This window comes from Lissotriton vulgaris, chromosome 3_2 (assembly GCF_964263255.1).
Source record: "Lissotriton vulgaris chromosome 3_2, aLisVul1.2, whole genome shotgun sequence".
NCBI lineage: Eukaryota > Metazoa > Chordata > Amphibia > Caudata > Salamandridae > Lissotriton > Lissotriton vulgaris.
The window spans coordinates 99,409,354-99,434,138 of NC_141690.1; the positions used below are offsets into that span (position 1 = coordinate 99,409,354).

At 43.1% G+C, this 24,785-nt stretch overlaps 1 protein-coding gene across 1 annotated transcript in view; it reads right to left on the bottom strand.

Annotated features, from left to right (window-relative positions):
* Positions 1 to 24,785, bottom strand: part of NCAPG (non-SMC condensin I complex subunit G) — a 344,632-nt gene that overhangs the window by 132,037 nt on the left and 187,810 nt on the right. The window contains exons 12-13 of the mRNA XM_086964047.1: positions 11,656 to 11,835; positions 10,929 to 11,039 (exon numbers count right to left, since the gene is read on the bottom strand). Coding sequence (XP_086820173.1) covers positions 10,929 to 11,039; positions 11,656 to 11,835 — 291 coding nt within the window. The remainder of the gene's footprint in view (positions 1 to 10,928; positions 11,040 to 11,655; positions 11,836 to 24,785) is intronic.

The following is a 24,785-nucleotide window of genomic DNA, read 5'->3' on the forward strand; positions in this document are numbered from 1 at the left end:
ACTCTTAGTGAGCCAAAGGCAGGGCTGACTTCTCAGTTTGACATTTCACTGACAATTGCTAATATCACAGAGCATTAATTGATTAACTGAATATCATGCCGAACACAAAGTGCAATGGTGGCCACTGCATAACGTTATTTTTTTATTAAGTACATATCTTCTAATATTTCATTTCAATAATCTTTATTTCGGCACATTATGGCCATAAAAGATGCATAAAAACAACAATACATGTCACAATAGAGGAATGAATAATTTACATAATGTCGGATGAGGTTTGCAGAAATACAATAAAATCCATAATACAATTAAGAAGGCATATATAAAACATTTACTTGAAAACAAGTTGTACATATCCAGTAATTTAGATTCCCGGGAACAATTCATTAATATACAGCCAATAGATGATCAGAACAACCTTATCGAGTACAAAATCAATGCGCACAGACCAAGCCATTTATAGGTCCAAACCCAATTTTTTGCGAGTATAGCATGCTGACAATAAAAATCTGCTAACACACAAAACAACCACTTGTCTAGAGTCTGTTTTAATAATCCTATATGCTTCGACATAGGAGTGTATATCCATGGCATTGCACAGTGGCTTAATCCATCTTTTTCTTGCTGATAGGTATGCAGCACAAAAGAACAGGATATGATTATCATCCTCTTTAGGACTGGACTGACAGCACAAACTTCTCACTTTTTGGAGGCCCCACCGTCGTGGACCAACTTGCTAACATTACATTAGTTTTGAGTATTCCATATCTAAATTTCAAGTATAGGCTTTTTGCCAGAGGTGGTCGAACCTCATCTAGAAAGTCCTCAAAATATGGGAAATCCTTAAATGCCAGAAAGCTACTTGTAATGGAACCACTTCTGTGACTATTTGAGAGATTACATGCTATATAAGCCCCGAATTTTGTTTTCACGAGTTTCTTACAGCTGTGTGTCAGACATAAAGGATCCTCCCAAAAGTGAGACAACCCAATTCTACAGAGCCAAATTTGAATGAGTTTCAGCCAAGGGTTCGAATTGTATAGGTCCAGACTCTTTAATTCTAGGAGACCATCTCTATAATCTCAGAGTTCGGGTGTACACCAGAGTCTCACCCCGTAGGAAAGTGGTCGTAGGATTGCTAAGTGGTCTGTGCGTTTCGTGCTTATATCTAAAAATAACGGTAGAAGTGGGGTACGCTTAGGTAGTCTTAAAATACTTCTATAGAAGTTATTTTCACTTTTTATAAAAAAGATTTCCAGCTTTTGGGCCCCAAATTTCTGCGCCATATAGCGCTGCAGACTGGGCCTTGAATTTAAACACTTCTAGTGCTGGTGATATTGATTTGCTAAGACTCGCCCTGTGTTTCTTTAAGATTGGTAAGGAGTTCTGGGTCAAAATAGTTTTACTTTTTTCAGTTTGGGGTTTCCATGTATTCTTTGCGTCTAAGGAAACACCCAGATAAGTAAAATTAGGCACAAGTTCCAGTTTTTGATTGTTTAAAAAAAAGTTCCCTTTAAATGAATTGTGAGGATTTAGGGCCATACATTTAGTTTTTTTCGTGTTTATCTCTAGGCCTTTCTTGTTACAATAAAAGTTGGAATGTGTTTAAAAGGGTTTGTAGACCATTTGGCGTCTGAGAGATCAGGATAGTATCGTCCACGAATAAGAGTGCGGGGACCCTTACTCCATTCAACTTACGTGAGTCATTATTACATTCCTATATGTAAGCTGGGATGTCATTAACAAACAATGAAAAAAGCGTGGGAGCCAGCACACACCCTTGGCGGACTCCCCGCTTTATTGGGACTGGTTTTGACAATTCCCCATTATGTCCCCATCGCACTCTAGCATAATTATTATCATGGAGTCTTATAATCTGTTGAAGCAAACAGACAGGCAACCCCAGCAGAAACAAACAATCCCATAAACAATCACGTAAAACTAAATCAAAAGCTGCCCTAAGGTCAACAAATGCTACATAAATGTGCCCCTTACGTAAAAAAACATACTTCCAACAAAGACAACAAAATCTGAACACTTGTTCAATCGTACTGATATTGTTCCTAAAGCCAGCTTGGAACTTTGTGAGGATAGCATTCTCATCTATCCAAGAATTCATACGTGTTAAAATATGCCTAGCAAATAACTTTTGTAAAATATCCATTAAACTGATAGGGCGATAGTTAGACTGATCATTTCTATCGCCCTTTTTAAAAATTAAACCAATCTCGGCACCCCTCCAGCTAGTAGGTAAATCTGCACCATTAACTAGAATGTTAAAGAACCGATTATTATAAGGGGCCCAGACTTTAATCTCATGTTTATACAAATCGCCTGGTATTTTATCTAGACCTGGTGCTTTATCATTTTTGACTGAGTTAATAGCTAACTCTGTTTCTTCTAGAGTGAACACTAGAGTACCGGTGCAACATGTGCTCCGGGGGTGCTCCATTACATTTGCCTCAATATGTTCAGGAACTTCATATAGATAGGTAAAATGATTGCACCAGGTATGTTCATCAATGAACACGTCGTGGGCCAATCTACCTGCGTGATTCCCATTTGCTACTAACCTCCAAAATCCCACATTATCCTTGGACTTTGCTGCCAGTAACATATTCTCCCAACATTCCTCATCCCAATTAGATCTTGCTATCACCTGGATCCTCTTGTATTCCTTCCTTGATGCACTGATCGCTTCAGGTACTTTGTTTTTAATTGCCTCTATAAGTAAGGCCTTGCCCGAGCGACAATCTTTGTTGTACCAAGGTTGAGTACCTACTGAACTAATTTTCTTTCTTTTTTTAACATTTTAGACACATAGGGTAGTAATGATGTAAAAAACCCATTGTGCAGATCAATGAAATCATTATCCCCTACCGGGTTATTTAGGACACTGCCAAATGTGTCAGCAAACAGCAAATAAATACCTGCTAACGCTTCTGCATTATCTAGTAAAAGGGCCCATTGAAGTGAACGTCTGTTACTTACTAGTGGTGGATCATTATTGCTAATATCTAAAGGATAGTGTTCCTTCTCCAGACCAAAGCTAAAATATAATCGCTGATCTATTAATAGTTGGAGTGGACGATGATCACTTTCAAATCGAGGCTTGATCTCAAGATCTATCAGGTAAGGCCAGACATCAAAGGATACTAAAATATAGTCAATTTGACTTTTGGAGTTGTTTTTAACAAAGGTTGCAGCCTTGGGAGAATCAGATGGGAGACGGCCATTGCAGGCTCTCAGCCCATACGTGGTTATCAACCTCATTATTTGAACTGCTAGAGCAGTACAATGCTCTGTTTCACTATAAGATGACATATACAAAAACATCACCAAACCCTGAGATTGGCTCAAAGTTGCAGTTCAAATCCCCACCTATTATCATACTTGGTAATTCATTCTTGTTGGCTATAAAATTTTCCAATTTTTCCAGGATCGGGTACACTTTCGATGAACTACCGGGTCGGTTATATACATAAAATAAAATGAGACACCTCCCATCTTTACTTTCAACCCAAGTATATCAACTGAGTCAATATTCAATGGCGTAATGCTAATTTCCAAGGATACTTTTACCCATACTGTTAATCCTCCAGATGGCCTGCCTCTAACTGATGGTACAGCTTCTATATTAAAAGTCCTATATCCGACTCTATGCGGTATTTCTAGGGCCCATGTTTCTTGTAGGAAACAAATATCACCAGAGTCTATAAAATTAGACCAATCCGGGTCACAAAGATTTTTCATCAGCCCCACAATATTCCATGATATCACGGTTAGTTTTAAAGGACAATGCCCATTTCTATCTACATGTGGTCCTGCCAGCGAAACCCCTTGGGTGCCTGCTCTTGGGATAGTAATTGGTCCTGGAGGTTGTTCTCGTACATCCTCCAGACTAAAAAAACCTTTCGCATCCAACTTGAGTATCCAACTTTCCCAGACCTAAACCCTCCAGAGTCGGTTCTTGGATACCCTTCTTCAAAACAGAAGTTGGACCTGTTTCTCTTGCAGCACCCAAAAAAGAAGCAATAGCCACTCTTGCCTCAATACCCACACCTGGTACCTCCTTAGTCAACTCGTGAGGATCTATTTCGGGTTGGTAATCGTTGTCCTCATTTCCCCCACTTCTTGCTCAGATTTCCTCTATGTCAGAAGCAAGGGGCATAGGTTCAGTTAGTCAGTCAACCATCTCCAAAGATGGAAGGTCCCAAAATCTGTTAGAAATGTGGAGGGGCAAAGGTAATTTCGCCCTTATACCTACAACCTGGGTAGATGAGCGATAAAAGTAGCCCAAAGGGTGGGCATGATAATTAGTATGGGCCTTCTGGGTTTCATCACAAACTCTCAAGAGGTGACGTACAGTATTCGGGCGTTTAAAATTAATGACTACACAGCCCCCCTCGATGTCTTTCCTTTGCTCACCAACCCAACCCACCCTACGGACCATAATAATCCCATTCGTTTTCAAGGGGCTAAAACCTTTAAATCTTTTCAGCCAGTTCACAACCTTGTTCCTAAGTGTATACCAGGTTTCATTTTGGTCACTCCTGAGCGCTGGTACTCCTGATAGAACTAAAACATAGGGACACACTGCAGGAGGTAATCTCAAGTTGTCACAATTGGGGGTAATGTTAGATTCACTTATCTTTATATTGGGTATTGGCGATTTGCTGTTACTAGGATGCACCGGATTCCCTGGTGCTTTATCCAACCTTTCAACAACTGGGCCTCTTATATTGGGCCTCAAGTCAGTCACAACTAACGATTGAAGGCTTGCGCTTGGAACTGTCACTTCAGTGGGAGCGACTAAGGCTGGGTGAGGTATAATGTTCGACCTAGTGACCACTTCTTTATTTCTCACTTCACACAATGTTCTCCATGTGGGCCTTGGTACAACCACCAGCACCAAGGACGCCTTCAAAAACGCCACCCGCATACATCACCAACTGATCCGGACTGCCAAGAAAGCCGCTTTCAAGGACCGACTAGATAACAACGCCCACAACAGCAAGGAATTATTCAACATCGTCAAGGAATTTACCAACCCCTCAGCCAACTCCAACGACATCACCCCCTCTCAAGCCCTCTGCGACTCCCTAGCCTCATTCTTCCACAACAAAATTGCAGACATCCACAACAGCTTCGACAACCGACCCAAAGACCAACCCACCCAACCCCCTGTAGGACCCCCTCCCCCCCTGAATATCCTCAATGACTGGAAGCCAATCTCCACTGAGGACACCATCCGTCTGATGAACTCTACCCACTCAGGATCCCCCACAGACCCATGCCCTCACTACATCTTCAACAAAGCAGACTCCATCATAGCACCACACCTTCGAGACGTCATCAACTGCTCCCTCAACTCCGCAACCTTCCCGGAAAACTGGAAACATGCCGAACTAAGCGCCCTTCTGAAAAAACCCACAGCGGACCCCACCGAACTCAAAAACTACCGCCCTATCTCACTCCTTCCATTCCCGGCCAAAGTCATTGAGAAAGCGGTCAACAACCAACTCGCCGCATTCCTCGAAACCAACAAATCCCTCGACTCCTCACAATCCGGCTTCCGAGCCAAGCACAGCACTGAAACCGCCCTCATCGCAGCAACAGACGACATTCGAACTCTACTGGACAATGGAGACACAGTCGCCCTCATCCTCCTCGACCTCTACGCAGCCTTTGACACGGTCTGCCATAGCACCCTTTTACAACGCCTCAGAAATGTCGGAATCCAAGGAAAAGCTCTGGAATGGATCACCTCGTTCCTCACCGGAAGAACCCAGAGAGTCCGCCTTCCACCATTCAAGTCAGAGGCCACTAAAGTCATCTGCGGCGTACCACAAGGATCTTCACTCAGCCCCACCCTCTTCAACGTATACATGAGCCCCCTCGCGGTCATCGCACGCCAACACAACCTCAACATCATCTCCTACGCCGACGACACTCAACTGATCCTATCACTCACCAGAGACCCTAACACTGCCAACACCAACCTGCATGAAGGAATGAAAGAAGTAGCCGAATGGATGAAGCACAGCCGTTTGAAACTGAACTCAGACAAAACAGAAGTCCTCATCCTAGGCACCTCCCCCTCCGCCTGGGATAACTCTTGGTGGCCAGAGGCCCTTGGAAAAGCACCCATCCCGACGGACCACGCACGGAACCTGGGCGTCATCCTGGATTCCTCACTCTCGATGAACAGACAAGTCAACGCCGTTTCTTCATCTTGCTTCAACATTCTTCGCATGCTCAAAAAAACATTTCGCTGGATCCCCACCGAAACTAGAAAAACAGTCACCCACGCTCTGGTCACGAGCCGACTTGACTACGGAAACACCCTCTACGCCGGTACCACCGCAAAACTCCAGAAAAAACTCCAACGCATCCAGAACGCTTCAGCCAGGCTCATATTAGACATCCCGCGCAAAGAACACATCTCCGGTCACCTGAAAAGCCTCCACTGGCTCCCCGTCAATAAGAGGATTACCTTCCGGCTCCTAACCCACGCACACAAAGCACTCTACGAAATCGGACCCGAATGCCTCAACACACGACTATCCTTCTACACCCCCCCCCCCCGCCAGCTACGATCCTCCAACCAGGCCCTTGCCACTGTACCTCGCATCAACAAAACCACCATGGGAGGCAGATCCTTCTCCTACCTGGCAGCTAAAACCTGGAACTCACTTCCCACTCACCTTCGCCTTACTCAGAACCACCTAGCATTCAGAAAGCAACTTAAAACGTGGATATTTAGTAAGTAGGAAGTAAGTCCCCACCCTTTATCAAGCGCCTTGAGACCCTCTGGGTATGTAGCGCGCTATATAAATTTATTGACTTGACTTGACTATTCCTCAAAAATATAATTTCCCTTTTTAATCATAACTTCCATTTCCAATAGCCCCTGGTTTAGTCCTTTCATTTCATCATCTAGATCCTTTGCTCGAGAAACCATGAGGTCATTTACTTGCTCTTGTATGGAATGTAGGGTAGATTTGAAAATGTAAACGACTACAGATTCCAATGATTCTGCCACATCATCAGCTCCAATGTTAGGAAAAAAATAGACAGCCTCGGTTTGAGTACCGAACGATCTGTTTTTAGGACTTCTATTATCTGTTTGCACCACCTTGCAATTACTGGATTTAAATTTAAATTTGTCCCCACTGCACCCTTATTTCTATATATCCTTTTCCTTTGTATTAAAGGTTTAGCTTTGGTTTTAGTTTTTTCCTGTAACCCCCTACGAGCCCCCCTCTGCCTTGTTACCATCGGTGGGGATGGCGATGCCTCTAAATCTGACCAGGTTCTATCAATGGTCAGGGTGGAGATTGCTGTTGCCATCTCAGGAGTATGCAAAGGTGCTAGCAAGGGTTCACACAGCTGTTGGGATGTGTCTAAGGAAACAGGAAAACTATGTGCATGATGTATCACTAACGAAGAGGGATCTAGGGACAACCTTTTCTCCACTAGAGCAATCTCATGACTGATGAGCGATTCTGCACGTAGAAGGAACCCATCCAAAGTTCCGTTTATTAATCTTAGTGACCTGGAATCCTGGAGTTGGACAGTCCTTAGTTAATTGGCTGGCCATCAGACTATGCTATGAAGACGGCCCAGTTAACTTTTTGAGTGCTTAATAGTGGCCTTTTTAGCCTTTCTAGCAAGGAAAAATGATATGCACGAGTAACAATCCTCAAATACAAACTCTAAAGCACCCAGATATTTATCCGGTCAGTATACCAACAGTGAATAACATTTCCCTAATCAACCCCAAATTAGCCACACTGTTCGTTAAAGATGACACAATAACAAGAACTAACAAGCTCCTTGGGCTATATAACTCCTCTGCTAGAATCGTACTAAGGGAGCAAAGACATGGCATGGGTGATATTACAAGTTAGGTACCATAAAGTCAACAGACCCTAATGATGCAGACGAAGAGTAATGGCCCAGCACGGCCTCTACCGGCCCCGGAATCTCCATTGATGGAGCTGTGTTAAGTACTGCGACAAGGCTTTTTGACAAAAAGTTTTTAAATATCTAAACAGCGAGAGAAAGGCGTGCTATGCTGTTCTAAATGGACACATATCGAATTCCTTCCCCCTCAAACGTGGAACACGACAGGGGTACCCCCTTTTGCCCCTGATTTTTGCCTTGATGCTGGAGCCCCTAGCGGCTTGGATTAGGGAGAACCTATAATCAGAGGCCTGCGCCGGACAGAGGGATGGTAGGACAGAATCTCCCTATATGCTGACAATATCCTCCTTTACATGGCGTCACCCCACTCATCAATAAGGAGAATTATGCAAATTTTCACTTACTTTCGTAAATATTCTGGGTACACTTATCAATTGGTCCAAATCAATATTATTTATCCTTCCCAAAGTTTCTGTTGGACTGCACAGTGACGGTGGTGACAGAGGAAGGATTCCGCTATTTGGGGATCTAGGTTACAAGATATCCCTCACTCTTCTACACACGTAATCTCATCAATCCCTTAAAATGACTACAGGACGATACACGACATTGGAGAATACTGCTGCTGTCCCCAGTGGGCCACGTGGCACTTTTTAAAATGATGGCACTACCAAGGTTTTTGCATGTTCTGCAAAACACACCACTCCCCATAGCAGATACATATTTTTCCCAAATTGAGAATGAAGGCAGAATATTGCTATGGGTGGGGGAAACCCCAGAGGACAGTCGCAAGTAAACTAGTGAAGGGCTGGTACGAGGTCGGTATCACCCTCTCAGATATCCGGTTGTATTATTGGGCAACTCATCTAGCAGTAATAAATCAATGGATATATGGCCCACACTCGGACCCTGCAAACCAAATGAACAAATTCCTAATGGGTCCCAGAGGTTACAGATGCGCACTATACACTAATCACAAACGACAGGAGTTAACGGGGCCAACACTACAAATTGTCCATCTCTGGCATAGGGTGACGAAACAGCTAGGATGGGAAATTAAATTTAACTCCGATGACACTGTCGTGGGACTCTGTGGTACTCTGAGAACTGATCAGACATCCAGGATTTGATAAATGGAATTTGATCGGTATTTCAACAGTGAGGTGCTTCTGGGCAAAAGGCAAAATTAAGCCTTTCAGGACGTTGAAGGAGGAATTCGAGATGGCGACATCGGAGACTCACTGGTACTTACAAATTAGACATGCAATAATGTCGGTTCATCTGTCAAGCTCAGCTCTCCCAGAATCAACCCTGTTAAAGGATAGACTATTATGTGATCAAATTGATGGTAAAGCCATATAAAAAAATCTACAGAAAGTTAGTGAACGTCATTACAGACCCACTTACAAAACTGCGAGAACAATGGCAGTGTAATTTATATGAATTAGAAGAAGAGGACTGGCAGCACGCTCTTGCTTCACCCAAAGAAGTTGCCATACGCTTCAGACCGCAACTTATACAACTCAAAGTTCTACACCTGTAACATTATGACAAAAATGACACGAAAAGGGCGCTATATGCAGACGACAATGTGTGGAGGCGGGTACATTCTTCAACATCATGTGGAGTTGCTCTCCCATTCAGAGATACTGGAGCGCAATAGAGACACCGCTACAGACGGTGCTAGGCAAATAACTACAACAAACACCACAACTATGTCTGCTCAATATATGGGGATTGACAGACCTCACTAGTAAGGAGCGTCTTTTCGTCACACTCAGTTATGCAATAGATTAACGAAACATCGCTAAGAATGGGGGATTAGAGACCCCGCCCACCATGGCGGAATGGGAGAGAGAGAGAGAGAGATATGGACTGAGCAATGGTGGCAGAAAAGTCAGTCTATGAAAAAAGGGGGTGCCCCGAGATATTGGAACAAATCTGGAACGAGTGGAACATTTACAGAGGACAAATATGTACCCCAACCGTCCTCTGGCTGGGGAGATCCTATGATAGAGATCTAGCTCAATGGTGTTGATGTGATGTGGTTTACAATAACTGTAAATGTAAATGTAAATGTACAGGAATTTATATAGCGCAAATCACCGAGCGGTTTCTAAGCGCTTGCTTAGGGAACCAGTCCTGGTATTCCCCTGTGAGATAACCCCAGCAGGGTATCCGCAAGGTGAAAGCCAGGCATCCCGCCGCGAGGGGCCGTTGTGGAGATTAAGCAAGCTATTACCCAGAGTCGCAGAGTGTGAAACCGTGAATCGAGTAGGCACCGGAGCAAGAATTGTCCAGTCCATGGACATTTTAGGACTCAAGACCCTGCTGAGCCGGGAATTGAACCCTGGTCCCGGGCTGACCTCTGCTTCCAGGTCTGCCTCCTCTAACCAGTGAGCCACACTTCTCCACAACTGTTGTAATCAACTGTGTGCAACTTTAACAATAAAGAGGTATACAAAAAAAACACAAGCTGGCCAATAAGAAATAACAGTATAGCAAGGACTTCAGATCTTTCGGAAGGGTAAGTGTTCTTTAAACCTTCCTCAGAGTTGTGCCCCCCTCTTATACTTTGTCATCCTGTTCAGTTTCTATAGCATTCCCACAAGCAGCACTTTTTACCTTTTGTATGCAAAGGTCTAAACGACAGAATGAGAAATAAAGTAAAGCTATCTCACAGAACAGGTAGTCTATTTAAGACGTTATACCCTAAACATCTGACAGAACAATCGCCTAAGCATATTAGTCATTTTCAAGATACCAAGTCGTAAAATATTCACTATTCCCATCAATGTGTTAGGTTAAGACAAAAAGACTAAAATGTATTATATTCGGAAATACTGGCATTTCTTGTCATGCCAATTGAGTTTCCAATTTTAAAAATGAGATTAGTAATCGGACATTCAGATTTATAGCACCAGTGTACCACCCCTTGTCAATAACATGCAAAAGCGGCACTGTACAAAAGGAATCAACAGCCATTTAGAAATACTTACTAAAGATTCAATAATTCCATTCATTGTTGCACCGATCCCTTTTGAAAGGGACATCTGCTTTAAAAGTTCATAACACATTGTCAGACATTTCAGCAGTGTGTCGGGGTCATTCTACAAAAGAGACAACATTTATTAAACAATTTAGTTGTTTTTGATCAACACAATTTTTCCCCATCAGTTATGAAAAAGCACAAAATGGCAAAGAATTTGCATACATCCACTGTTCTGATAGTTTACCACAAAATGTGTATTGTGGCACATTTAAAAGTCCTGAATATTGATGCAGAAATAAACTTCACAAGACGTACAATATAACAGAACTTTACCATCCATAACTACTTAAGGACAACCTATACTACAGCACACTTCTACATTTCCATGTATATTTGAGTTTCAGGACAAGGAAAACATTTTCAAATGATTTTCATAAACACCACTAGAAGTGCATGTGACAGACTAAAATGAATTAGAAAGGTTATCCTGCTTCTGTTGTTCTCTCCATACAGTTGTGTGATCGTAAAGGTGGGGGGGTAGTTCTAAACCTTCTACTTAACAAATCCTTGGGTAAACGGACAAGTACGTCTAAAAAGCTACTTGAATAAGTAAACAAAAGTCTATAGTAATTATAAAGCTATATGACAAACCTCTTCTATACCAGGCAAGATCCTGAGGGGTCAACATTAATTTTAAGTGATTGCAATGAGGTGAGTAGTAAGAGCACACAAACCTTTTCTACGCGTACTTCTTTAATTTCAGGCTCTTCATCTTCTTTCAAAAGTTGTGCTTTTATCTTTTCGAGATCTGCTACTTTTTCCTTTAATTCAGACGCACGGCCAAATTCCTGCGAAGCAATGCATTCCTCCAACTCCTGTTTTGCTTCATTAAGCTTAACTTTAACTTCTGCGATCTAAATATGAAATAGAGCAAGACGACTAAATGAAACATTTGTAAATACACAATACAATTTCAGCCAGCGTGAATGATAACAGAGAATCACAGGCTGGGATTGCTTAAAACATGGAAGACTAGGCCTCCAACCAAATTGTGCAGGAGTAATGGACACAACAAGGCATGTAATGAACCAAACTTTGCACGCTATAAAACCAGATAATCTTGTAGTTTAGTCTCAAAATCTGGAGAGACAACTCATTTATTACTTTAATCTTTTGACCGTCTGAACAGGGCATTCCGCAGCGGCACACCATAGCCCACACTATTCAAGGTCGGGTAGAGTAAATAGAGCCCACTTATAATTTTATATCACTATTAAAATTGCCAACAGGCACAAAAACTGGTGTATTTCCAACTTATAGACAGTATACTTAACATAAAGAATAAATCAATTTAGTATTTGTCAACATGTTTTTCATTCCTGTCTTATTTAACATTTTAAAATACAACGTTTCTGGGTTAGTGTAATTAAACCCTGAGAAGTATGTATACTTCTCATAAAATGTTTTCGAACTGCCTTTTGGCGGAGTTGGACAATGTTCCCACTGATTATAACTGAAAACATTTCTAGGATTAGCAGATTTATGTAGATAATGATGCCCAAAGTGATTGAAGCAATACATTTCCTCATAATTCGATGAACCCTGTAAATAATCATGTTCTGTACATTTTGCTGACATTTCTAAATCTGACATCATATTATTAATATTTTCAAAGTCCCAATCATCAGAGAAAGTACTAAGTGATACAAAGTCACTTAAGGAGATCTTGAATTGGTGTGGATATTTCAAGAGCTCAACCGGGCCATAGATTTCATAGTCAGTTTTGTCCCATGCTATACACCCAGGTATAGGGATGGCTGTGATGTTCACTGATGATAGTTCTCTTTTTTTCGATGTGAGATCTGTGTGGTTTCAGGACCAAGTTGATGTTCTGACTTGCTGTGCCCATTGTACTATATTTTCCATCAATAAATCTACCCAAACTTAAAACCAAGATGAGCCACAGAAGGAGGAAAAGTACACCTAATGCATTCCATAATTGAATCCATGGTGAAATTAGATAGGTTTCTCTAAGTTGATGAAAAAGCTCTGTAATTTTCTTTTTGAAAGTTTTTGTTCCTGGTGTTTCTTCATGTTCACTTGGATCATCGGAAAAGTCATCAAAGTTGATAAAGTAGCCAGATGCAGTTCTGTCAATTGGTGGAATTGCTTCTGGATTTCCATTGATCTTTAGATTTTCTTTTGTTACATTTGTATAATCAGAGGCTACATCGTTGTAGACTGGTGTTTCTTGCAAAATGTTGCAATTTGGGTTTCAAGAGGCACAAGTTCCATGGCTTTGTTGCATAGTCCTTTTTTATTCACTGCAGGTTTATCAAATGTGATTAGTCTCTCAGTTTGAACCTCTTGGATTGTAGCCAGGTTTGGTCTTCTGCTACTTTTTGGGAGTCCACTGGGCCTTCTACTTATTATTGGCCACATAGTTGTGGTTTTACCAGGTCGATTGATACAACTCGGTTCTCCTTTTTACCAGCAAGGGGCTGTAGTACTACAGATCTTGTTCCGTTGACAGCTAAGAAAGGTACTGCTTTTCTGTAAGAATGCCCAAATTCCTTCTTCACCGCAATCTTTTCTCTGACCAGATCCCCAATCTTTGGAATCCAGACAGGTCTTGCTGGGACAGGTGGTTTTTCTTCAGTGGTCGTTGGCTTTAGCTTTTCGTTACTTAGACTTTTAAAACAGCTAAACGATCTTTGATATCAAAGGTTTTTTGTTTCACCACTGAAGTCCAACGATCCAGATCCTGGATGATCATTCTAGTACCAATCAAAAGTTCGTACGGACTGATACCTCCTAGAGAATTTCTTGGCACATTATTAAGACTACGTTGGACACTTATTAGATGTTTGACCCACCAGTCACCCGAACCTAACACCCTCACTGTTAAAGATTGCTTTATGTCCAGGATTTTTCTCTCCGCTACCGCATTCCCCTCGGGATGGCATGGACTAGAATACCGCAATGCAATTCCCATGGCCTCCTTGTAAGCCCGAGAGCTAAACGCAGGACCCTGGTCAGAATGTAGCATGCCAATTGCGTATGTGCCGATAAAGACTCGCAAATCTTTTATAACAGTTCTGGCGTCAGCCGAGCGTTGGGGCCACATCCAAATGAATCTCGTGCAGGATTCCTCTGCGACCATGATATATTTATAGTTGCCGTCCCTTTGTAAGGGACCACAGTGGTCCAGGTAAACACATGCTAATGGTTTGTCTGAGATTAGAAGGGGCGTCTGCGCTGGTCTTTTCACTGTTGATACTTTCATTTTTGGCAAATTTCACATTCTAGAACATAGTTCCTAGTCTGTTTTCTCATGCGTGGCCACCAATGTCTCTGTTTTAATAATAATACTGTGGCGGAAACACCAGCATGTGCAGAAGCCAGCCCTTCGTGTGCCGCTAAAATTAGTCCTAACCTGTGTTCCGTGTTTGGAATTGCTCTATCCCCCACTCCAGGGATTTGAGCAAACGGAACGTTGTTTGCATCAGTTTTGTATGAGTACTTTACTGGAAAGCCTTTCGGGAGTGTCTTACCACTGTCTTTTACTGAAGCACTAACAGCTTGCATTATCTCGCTGTCTATTTTTGATTTTGACCGAGTAATGGCAGCTACGGAAGCAGTTTGTACAGCTGCTTTCGCGGCCTCATTAGCCAATGAATTCCCCCCAACGTGAACGCCATCACGTTGATGACTCAGTGTATGAATCACGCGAGTCTTTATTAGTTCTTTCTGTAAAAGAGCTACTTGTTCCCAAAGCATTTTATGCTTGATTGTGCCACCTTTTGCATCTTTGAAGTTGTTTTGAACCCAGTTCTGCAAGTATTCATTGTAAGACTGGACACAGTAATAAGAATCGCACACTATTAGTGTGGGGAATTCGCGATCGGTATTTTCGAGTGCCATCTTAAAAGCCTGTAGTTCAGCTCGCTGAGCTGTACAGTCTCCGAGTGATTGAGTTTTAGTGACCAATGGTCTAAATTTTCCTTCGTGCCAACGACCTTTAACGATTGCGTACGCAGCACTATAGGCTTGTTTACCCCCAACTGCGGGTTGTGCTGAGCCGTCTGTATATATTATACATCCGGAATGTTCGAGAGGCAGGATTTCGGTAGGCAGAGGACATTCATATTCGTATTGTAGAAATTCTTGTGTTTTCAAGTTAGGATAAAATTCGTATACTACGTCTGATGTAGCAAGAGTATTAACCCATTGTATCCATCTCGGATGTAAAGCTTTAGCATTGGGAATGCTTGCTCTTGTTACTGCTTCTAGGGCAGGTACCGGTGTAACGATTATTATACGTTTACCTTGTGCGAGGGCTCTTTCTTTTGCTACAGCAGTTAGAATTTTTTTATTAGAACTGAATTTCATTTCAGCTTGTGTGTACAAGTGTGATTTATAAGCTATTGGTACCGGTTCTCCCTCATTAGAGGTCAGGTATGTGAATCCGCATCTTCCTGGGATGACTCGGATTAGAAGGTTGCGTTCGTTTGTGCGTGTTTGCAGTTTTGTTTTAATTAACATGTCTGTCTGTAACGATCTTAAAATTTCTGTGTGTTTTTGAGTCCAATTAATTGGTTTAAAATCAGGTTTTATTAGTTCGTAGAGAGGTTTAACCCTCTCAGCATAATTTAGAATGTATGTTCTTCCGAAATTCAGGAAACCTAGAATTTATTGTAAGTTTTTCAGCGTTTTTGGAGCTTGGAGTACTGCACACTTCTCTAAGAAGTTGTCTGCTAGGCTTTTGCCTTCACTTGATAATTCATATCCTGAAAAATAGGACAGTTAGATGGGCAATTCTTGGTTCTTTAAAGTTAAATTTGTACCCTTCAGAAGTGAACCCAAGTATGATGGTGTTCACTCTTTTCAAGTGAGTCTCCAGGTCATCGTCTGTAAGATAGATGTCATCGACATAAGATAATGCCTCATCATCATATATTTGTAGTAACTCTGTTACCCTGGCTGAAAATAATCCTGGGCTGTTCTTGAATCCCTGTGGGAGACGACAAAATTGTTTTTGGGTCTCCATGCTGGAGAAAGCGGTCAAATATCTGCTTTCAGGTGCTATGTTTTGACAGAAGAAACCATTTGAAATATCTAATGTCGTTGTATATTTTTTGCGAACGATATTATTCATTAGTGCTGCACTGTGTGAGTTTTGTACTGCAAACGTTTTACAGCAGGAGTTTAGGTGTCTGTAGTTCAAAACTAGACTATATGAATCGTCTGGCTTGGAAACAGGAAACAAAGGACTATTCATTTTTGAGGTGCATTGTTTCAATCACCCCCTCATATTCAAGTTGATCTAAAATTTCTCCGACTTGTTTTTTAGCTTCTTGCTTAACAGGATACTGCCTCTGTGCAGTAGGTTGATTTTTTAACAGGATTTTATGGTGAGGAGAATCTTCATCCCATCCTACATGATTTTTATATAATGCAGGGGCTTGGGCCACCGCCCATTTTCTAGCAAATGTGCATTTTTTATGAATTGGAATGTGATTTGAGAAGGCAGGCATAATCATTTCTTCGCCATGTGGGCACTCCCTGTCAAACTCTGGTGGCCTGTCTCTCTCTGCTGGAAGGATATCATAGCCTTTAGATAGATTCTCCCAAAAGAGACCTCTTATTTTCCTAGTTTTATCTCCCTCTATACGTAATGTTATTTCATATAGTTTATGGGGCACGCTAACTCGGGTGTCTGCAGTTTCCACTTGAATGTATTCATTCGTGTCCACTGTCTCCAGATGATTCATCAGGATTTTGCGAGCTACGGTCACTTCTGCTGCGCTGTCTAGCATTGTCTGGGCCCACTCTCCGTTTTTCAGTTCTGTCCTCAGAATTCTCGGCATGTTTTACTTTAATACTGGCTACCTTCTTTCTGGGAAATTGTAATTTTTTACTTTGATGAGCAGGGTCCTTGTCTTTGGACTTGACGTGCTCTTCTTTATGTTCTGACCGTCGTCTTCTTTCCGGTTTCTGTGAAGAAGTCTGAAAAGATCGAGAGGGACATGTATCAATATCTTGATATCAGTCAGGTTTTCTCATATTGTCCCTATTTCTAAGGTTGTATCTTTTTTCAGAGGGCTCCCTTTGGGAAGACTTGCCTCCTCCTTCTGGAGATCTATCCCTTCGTTGAGGAGACCTTCCTCTGGACTGAAACTGGTTTTCTCTGGGAGAGGTTTGTTTATAACCCTCCCACTTCTTCTTTTGAGTAATTTAATTATTTTTAATGAAAGTCTTTTCAGGATTTTAAGTTATTTGGGGTTTTACTGGCTTACCACCCAAACTATCTCTACCTAATTCTTCATAGGATTTTTCAATTATTCTGGCAAGTTCAAAAGGTTGTTCTGCTATATCGGTTTCTTTCAATTTTTGGCGGATCGCCACAGATGCTGCTTCTCCTTTTATGTTGGCTACTAATATAGCCGAGGCCTGCTTAAAGTCTTTCAGTAATTTCATACCTAGAGTTAAAGCAGGTTCTGGACCGTATTCATTTTGAATCTGTCTTAGTACATCTGGTATAACCGCCATAGACGGAACACCGTGTGTTTTTGTGTCGATAGAAGCAAAGACTGTGCCTCAAGTGTCACAGTCCTCCACATGTGGTGCGATCCCCATTGGGAGACAGATAGTCAGGATTCTGTGTTTTTCGTGAGGGGTAGTATCAGGAAATACTGCCTCTATTTGAGTGATTTTTTTGAGCTATCCAGAATGGAATTTGTTCCGGTTTTGCGGATACTTTACCAATACAAGATTGTATATTCTGTGGTGTAATTTTATTTGTGTTCCCCTGTGGCAGGGTGTTTTGTGGAATTTTAATTGCAGGTTGGACTGTTGAAGTCCGCATGACATATTGGACCAATTGTCTATGTATTTGAATTAGTTGTTTTAGTAGAACTAAAAGTTCCCCGCTTGACATTTTTTCAATGTCGGGATGTGGTGTATAGTGGCTAGAACCGGCCATGTGGCTCCTGGTCTACCTAGTGGACCGAGCCTGGTAATGTGATTTTGATGTTTTAGGGCGCCATCAAACCAGAGCAGCTGCTCTTGGTATGTTAGTGGAATTTCAACTTCCTCGAAAGGAAAGTATTCCTCTGGAGATTCCTCTATTGTGTAGTAGTGGAACTCTGGTTTTACAGCATGTGCTGCTGGAAAAGTTATCCAGGAAAAGAATACCTCTGTCTGCCGATATTCATGGGCCTCTACCACAAATACGACTGTACCACCTCTTGATGTTACTCAGTTTTCTATAGGTTTTATAGTTATAGTTTTTCTTATATTGACCGGGATGATTATAGCATTCAGGTCGTCATCTTCATTAAACCCTGTAACGTTTGAACCTGGTTGATTCGCATCTACTGCAGCTCCACCGGTTTCGTTGTTGTCGCCGTTATTTAATATTGTTTAATGAAAGTTTGCAGAGCAAGTTTCAAGGAAACAAAGATTAGGTGTACAATATTCTGGAACACTGTATCCTTCAACGTTGACTAAACCAAAAACTAATACATAGGAATCTCTTCCTACTAAGTTTTGGCGGATATTAACCTTTCACCCACTCCAGACGTCTATTGGAGTTTTTACGGGAAAAAGGGGTCTGTGTGAAAAGCACGACTGAGTTACTCTAGTATCTTGTGTTAGATTATCGCCTTACCAAACGTTGGGCGCCATGTAGTGTAGTTCCTATATTCCCAATAGGCTCTGCGCATTGGAATAACATAAACGGTAGTTTAGATGTAGGACTGAGGTCGACTAGGTCTCTACTGAATATGTTAGACTTAATTAGGTATGCCAGCTAGCTCAGAGGTCACTAGAAACTTTCTCGAATGAACAGGAAGGAGTTAACTTTCCCGATTAGACAAGAAGGGATTAGTTTCTGACAACCGCATAAACATGACAACTTTGCTCCCTCCAGAATAAGGAGTATATCTCCAGAGTCGTATGAAAACAATAGATAGCTATTTCACACAGTCAATCGTGCATGCTTAGTTTCACCAGAGTGCAGAGAAATAGAGAGACGGGCGTTTTCAATAAAAGTTATTTATTGAGCAGTCTTCTTTCTCATGCAAGAGAAATGAATTGCCACAATTGCAATACTTGTCAAAGTAAAGTGCGTACAGTAAAAGGAGTATTATGAAATACTGTAAAAGCATTTATATGGTTTCTGAGCCATATGATACTTAAAACTGATAAAATATATACAATTACATACAATGATAAAAGTTGACTAAACGTACTCAACTGGTGCTTCTAAAATACACCTACCCCGGTGTACCTAACCTAAGCCTAGTACGTGGGAAGGAATAAGTGAGCTGCAGTTTAAGTTAAGTTAGTTTTGCCAAGAATCTGAATCAAGAATTTTCTACGGGTCTAATCAGCTCCGTACCTTGGTTTTAGAATGAAGGAGGTCTTGTATCTCTTTCTCAGGACTCGATCTCCCAGCAACCCGCAAGGGTGACTGGAAACACTGGAGCTGGATTTCTCGGCAGGAGAAAAGACAGTGTCTCTCTCAGTGCGTCAAATGGGAGGGTCGGCTTCCTTCGGCACTCGCATCAGCTGGGCTTTGGGTAAGTAGATAGCCGCTCTGCTCCAAACCACCGTGTGGTGCTTAGGGCAAATGCTGGTATATTTATACCTGGAAGGTGCAGAGTTTGACGTAAGGTTGGACATAAGACGTCACTAAGAACTGTCACTAAGAACTGGCAGTTCTTTCTGGACTCTCAGGAGTTCTAGGACAAATCAAAACAAAAGCAGGGGGAATTCCCAGGTTGCTGGAGGTTTGGTTTGTTTGAAGAACACGTTGTACTTTCTAGGAGTCTAAGGAAGTAGCCTTGCCTTATTTGGACTGCATTGGCTATATGGATATGATTCTTATGCCTTTATAAGGATATGATTTGTTATAACAACATAAGGGCATGAATCGGGAATATTTAATTAGGGTCCTAGATACGATCACAACAGTTTAAAGAACACCTGTATAGAAAGCTATCCTAGTGGTAGCTGTGAAGAGCAGCCTTCAGGCTAAGTCTTAAAGGAACGTAAAGCACCTTATTTTACCAATCAATAATCTCATGAATGATCAAATAAAAGGAGAACCACACCAGGTACATATAAAATATATATGTATTTATTCTAAACACACCCCTCTAGTCTCTTTATGAGGCTAGAGGTAAAAGTACACAGGTTAAACTTAAGAAGCACACAGTAAATTAGCACAGTATATGTTTTGCCCTAGGGGCCTCACAAACCATATACTAAGAAAGTGGTATAAGTACCGCTGTGAACATAGAGCCTGGGGGCCTGGGGCCTGTAGAACCGCTGGGGCAACCAGGAACCACCCAAGGTAGGGACGCAGGAGTCCCACAGGGGACGCGTGCAGTGTCTAAATACAGTCGCGAATCACCATTGACTTCTATGGAGAAAGCTGCGAATACATTTTTTAAGAATAAGGACACTTAGGAGTGGACTAGGAACAAACCCCTTCAGTATTGGACAGTTCGAGAGTCAAGACCCACGGGAGCAGCGAAGTACTCGTGTTACCTCACCCAGGGAAGCCGGGTGCATAGGTGTCTTTTCGTCTCGGGTTTTGTCGCCGTTTCCTATGGAGAGCTGCAAAAAAGTGCTGCAGGCGACCAGATGAAGAGTGTCCAAGGGTGGATTGATGATCTGAAGAACCTGAACGCAGAGGGGACAGAGTCTGGGTCACTTGCCAGTGAAAAGGGAGGCAACAAGAAGATGCCAGCCGATGTCGGGTGATTTCAGGAGGTAGAGCTCGACTCCTCAGCCACGAGGACCAGGAGCTGGATTCGAGCTGTCCCACGTTGGATGTCGAGTGCTGCAGTGTCGGAGTCCGGATTGGACCCAACAAGCCTTGGCAACAGCACCCCACGCAGAATGCAAAGATTGGCTTTGGTGCAGACCAGCAATGTCTGAGAGACTCACTCTCTGGAGGGGAGTCAGGGCACGTCTGGAGCAACCAGGAAAGCCGGAGAGACAAAAAAGTTGCCTTTGTGGGGACCCACCAGTCAGCGGACCAGGCATCGCGAAGGAGCCTCAAGCAGAATAGCTAAAAGCGGGCCCACGGAACACTCATGGAGTGTAGGCCCACAATCTTCGGTGTAGATGGTGCTCGGTGCAGTGGACTACAAGTAGCCCACTGCACAACTTCGGGAAAGCTCGGGAAGTAGGTGCACTTGCAAATATGCACGGTGTCCATGAGTTCCGGTCCCACGTCTCTCGTGACGGCTGCGTGTCTCAGCTTTGCTATGATCTTGTGTCGGCCTCAGAGATGTCTAGAAGTCCGTGTCCTATGTCGCAGATTCTCCGGGATCCGGCGGGAGCCTCGAAAATGCAGACCGGCAAGATTCTTCTCTGGTGCCTGTTTGAACAAGGGGGTCACTCCTTGATTCCAAGGGCGGTCCTTTGGTCTTCTAGTCGAAATAGAATGTCGAAGTTCCAGGATATATGTTGCAGAGTTTCGTCCAGGGTAATCTAAAGTCCTGGGGACTGGGTTCCTATACTTATACTAAGTTTAGGGGATGGACTAACTCTAAGGTACCACCTATGGGAGGACCTGGGGAGGTGGTGGTTACACCCCTTCCCCTTTGTCCAGTTTCGTGCCATAGCTGGGGCTGAGTGCCCCAGCAACCGATTTGAACTGGAAAATGCACAGGGACACCTTGTGTGCCCCAGGCACTGTCTGAAAAGCATTCACTGAATGCACCCACCCTGCCCCAATACACTAAAGCCTGTCTGGGGAGGTGGTTACACCTCCCTGGACAGGTAACCTATTGTCCAGGCCTCCCCTGCTGGAGTTTCATCCAGCAGCAGGAGGTCAGACTTGTGTCTGTGGCGGCAGCAGCATCCATTTTGTGATGCTGGGGCTCTTTAAAACTATTACTGGTAAAGTAAAGGTGCACAGGTCTTCTCCCTCTAGAAGGGTGGCGGGGTAGGATTCCAAAGTGTCTGACACCAAACACGACATGTTTTGATGCAGCCATTCCAAAGTTAGCATTGACTGCGAGGATATAATGAACAAGAGTATATGGTATGGCTGTGTCACAGAACAGCTATAAGGAAGAGATGCTAAAAGCTGCACAGGGGTTCAGCTCATGCTAGGGCTCCCTCTCACACAAAACCAAGCACTCTGCCTCCAGGATTGTCAAGGCATGCCATAGGAGTGACTTATAGGTTTATACGTGTCTGTATATATATGTATACTATATCTAAGTATGGGGTGCAAGCACCACCGTACCCAGGCTGCAGTAGCAGACCTGTGCTGCCATTTTGGAAGGCTTCCCAGGGGTGGCATAATACATGCTTCAGCCCCTGGCAGGCCTCTGGGGTACCTATGCCCTTGGCACCTAAGGTACCATATACTATGGACTCACAAGGGTAACCCAGTAACCAATATGGAGTCTACCTAATGTACATGCAATCAGTTTAGGGAAGGAAACTGATAGTTTGGCTGGGATTCAGCTATCCAGGGTCCCAGCCAAACTAAGTCATAAACCATCAAAACACCAGGCAAAAAGTGGGGGTAACCATGCAGTCGGATTCCACTTTCCTACAATGTTGATCGCAGATGCCTCCACCTCTGCCTTAAATCCTAAGAGACTTAGCCTGGCATGCCTCCTGAAGGTTGTGCCAGAGCACATCTGTCTGCTGGCCATTTCCGCCGCATCTAGTTTTTATTTGAAGCAAGCATTTGCCATTTTTCCCCTCCTGGATGACAGCTTTTGCCCTCTTCTTAAATTCCTCTGCCAAGTGTTACAATTTCGCCCCACTGCTGGTGGCCTATTGGTTGAGGAGTGCACGGGAGTTGGCTATCCTCCATTGTGCAGCCACCTCCCATTTTTCTGCCCAATAAGTCCATCATCTTACTCTCCTTCTCTGGTGATGGCCCAGTTGATGCTGGTGCATTGTTCCTCTTTATAGCTGTTGCCACAACAAAGGAATCCGCAGGCACATTTCCCTTTATGCCTTGAGGGTCTTGCATGGAATGCTTATATTTCTTCCCAACTAGGAAGGGAAATTACAGCACTTCTGGCTGCTTCCCGAAATGCCTCCTTAACCTGTTCCAGGATGCTGGGAAGCATGGGCAGGTACAGATTTGCCTTCCGTGATGGCATGAGCGTTTTTAGGAGGAAGCATGAGTCCTACTTCACTTCTTCCAGTTGGACGTCATGCGTGTCTGCTGCCCTTTTGAGGAGTTTGTTACACATAGATCGTAGAAGATGTAGAGGGGTAGTTGTCAACACCCTCTTCAGGGGATTCGGCAATGCGATCCTGCCACATGTTGAAGAGTTTGGCTCTGGCCCACGAGTGCAGTCGATTCATCTTCATCTTAGTCCAACAAATACTCTTGCTCCTCTTCATGTGGCTCCAGCCTCCGCGTGCCGTAATTTTTTGTTGCTCGGACTCCACCTCTCAGCTCGGAGGGTTTTACAGGGATACAGAAACCCTATATGGAGTCATAGAACTCCTCCTTTCTTTGTAGGAGAGCCACTATTTCATCTTTGAGGAGACGTTTCTTCTGCTCAATGCAGAGCATTTATTGCACGCTACAGTCGGCGAAGATGCCGTTCTTTTCGTGGGCAGCGGGTTTTTTGCCTCTGCTCCCTTCTCATACGCTGACAAATCTTTTTGTTTATGCTGGACTTTAGTCATCGAGTGTTCAACCGATGACGCCACTGTAGCCTTGGAAGGCCTACAGTCTGCACCTTTCAGTGGCTTATTTACATTCTGCTGCTTCTTTTCACCATCTCTTGCCACCCTTCTCACAGCCTACACGCTTTCGACATTAATGATGTTCTCCTTTGCATCATTCTCCTCCCTGTGCCAGTTCAGCCTCTTCTGTGTCTTCTTCCTCGGTAGGTAAGCCCAGATTCTTCAGGGACTCTTGTGTTCGCTGGGTGTCGGCCATTGTGTGCTGTGCTAGACCCTGCTCTAGTGTTGCTTTCAGGACAAATTTGGTGCAGGCTCTGCAGTCTTCGGCGCTGTGGTCGTTTAGGAGGCAGAAGTTGCAAACCTCATGGGTAGCTCTCTCCGCAAACCTGTGGTGGCAGTTAGGACAGAATTTAAAGGAGGTGTTCACCATGTCCCTTCGCTGCGTCTAACCTCGGAATTCTTTGGCCATGCCGTGCTCACAGACAGGGTGACCTGTCGGGACTGATAAGGCTCCCCTACCTGGTCTTCGGTTTCCATGTGATCTTTTGTGTTTTCGTGGGCGGAAAAAACTATTTAAGGATTCTTTAGAGCTATTCTCTAATGCTTCCAGACCCAAAGGCGGAAATAAATATCTGAATATCATGACCGTAAACTTCAGGGACACATGTCTGAAAAAAAAGTTAAGAAACAAGATTTTGGACCCTACCGCTAAATGTCGAAATAAATACAAATGTGAATCAAGAAAAGGATTCATGCTGCAAAACAAGAATCGCCAGAATGGAAAGCAATAAAATGTCAAATCAGATGTTTAATTCGAACAAATGTGAAGAAAAAAAAACTTCTGTGGCCCAGATTCTCACTTCCGGTGTAAAATATGATCCCTAGGCAAAAAAGAGCTTGTTTGCGCAGGGAATAGAAACTTGTTTTTGTGGTAAAAACAGTAGCCATGTAATTTCACCCTCTCAAAATGTGCTGAAATTTACTGTTGGAAAGCATGCGAGAGAACTCCAATATAATGCAGACTACCAGTTAGTAAACACCAATTCCATACATAATTCTTTAATTTTCAAAGAGAAATCACACACAGTAAATACAATAATACCCTGGGGACTCTAGTACCCACCCGCAGAAGGAATTAACCCAGCCTTTACTTGCACACTCTGAATGAGGGCCTTTG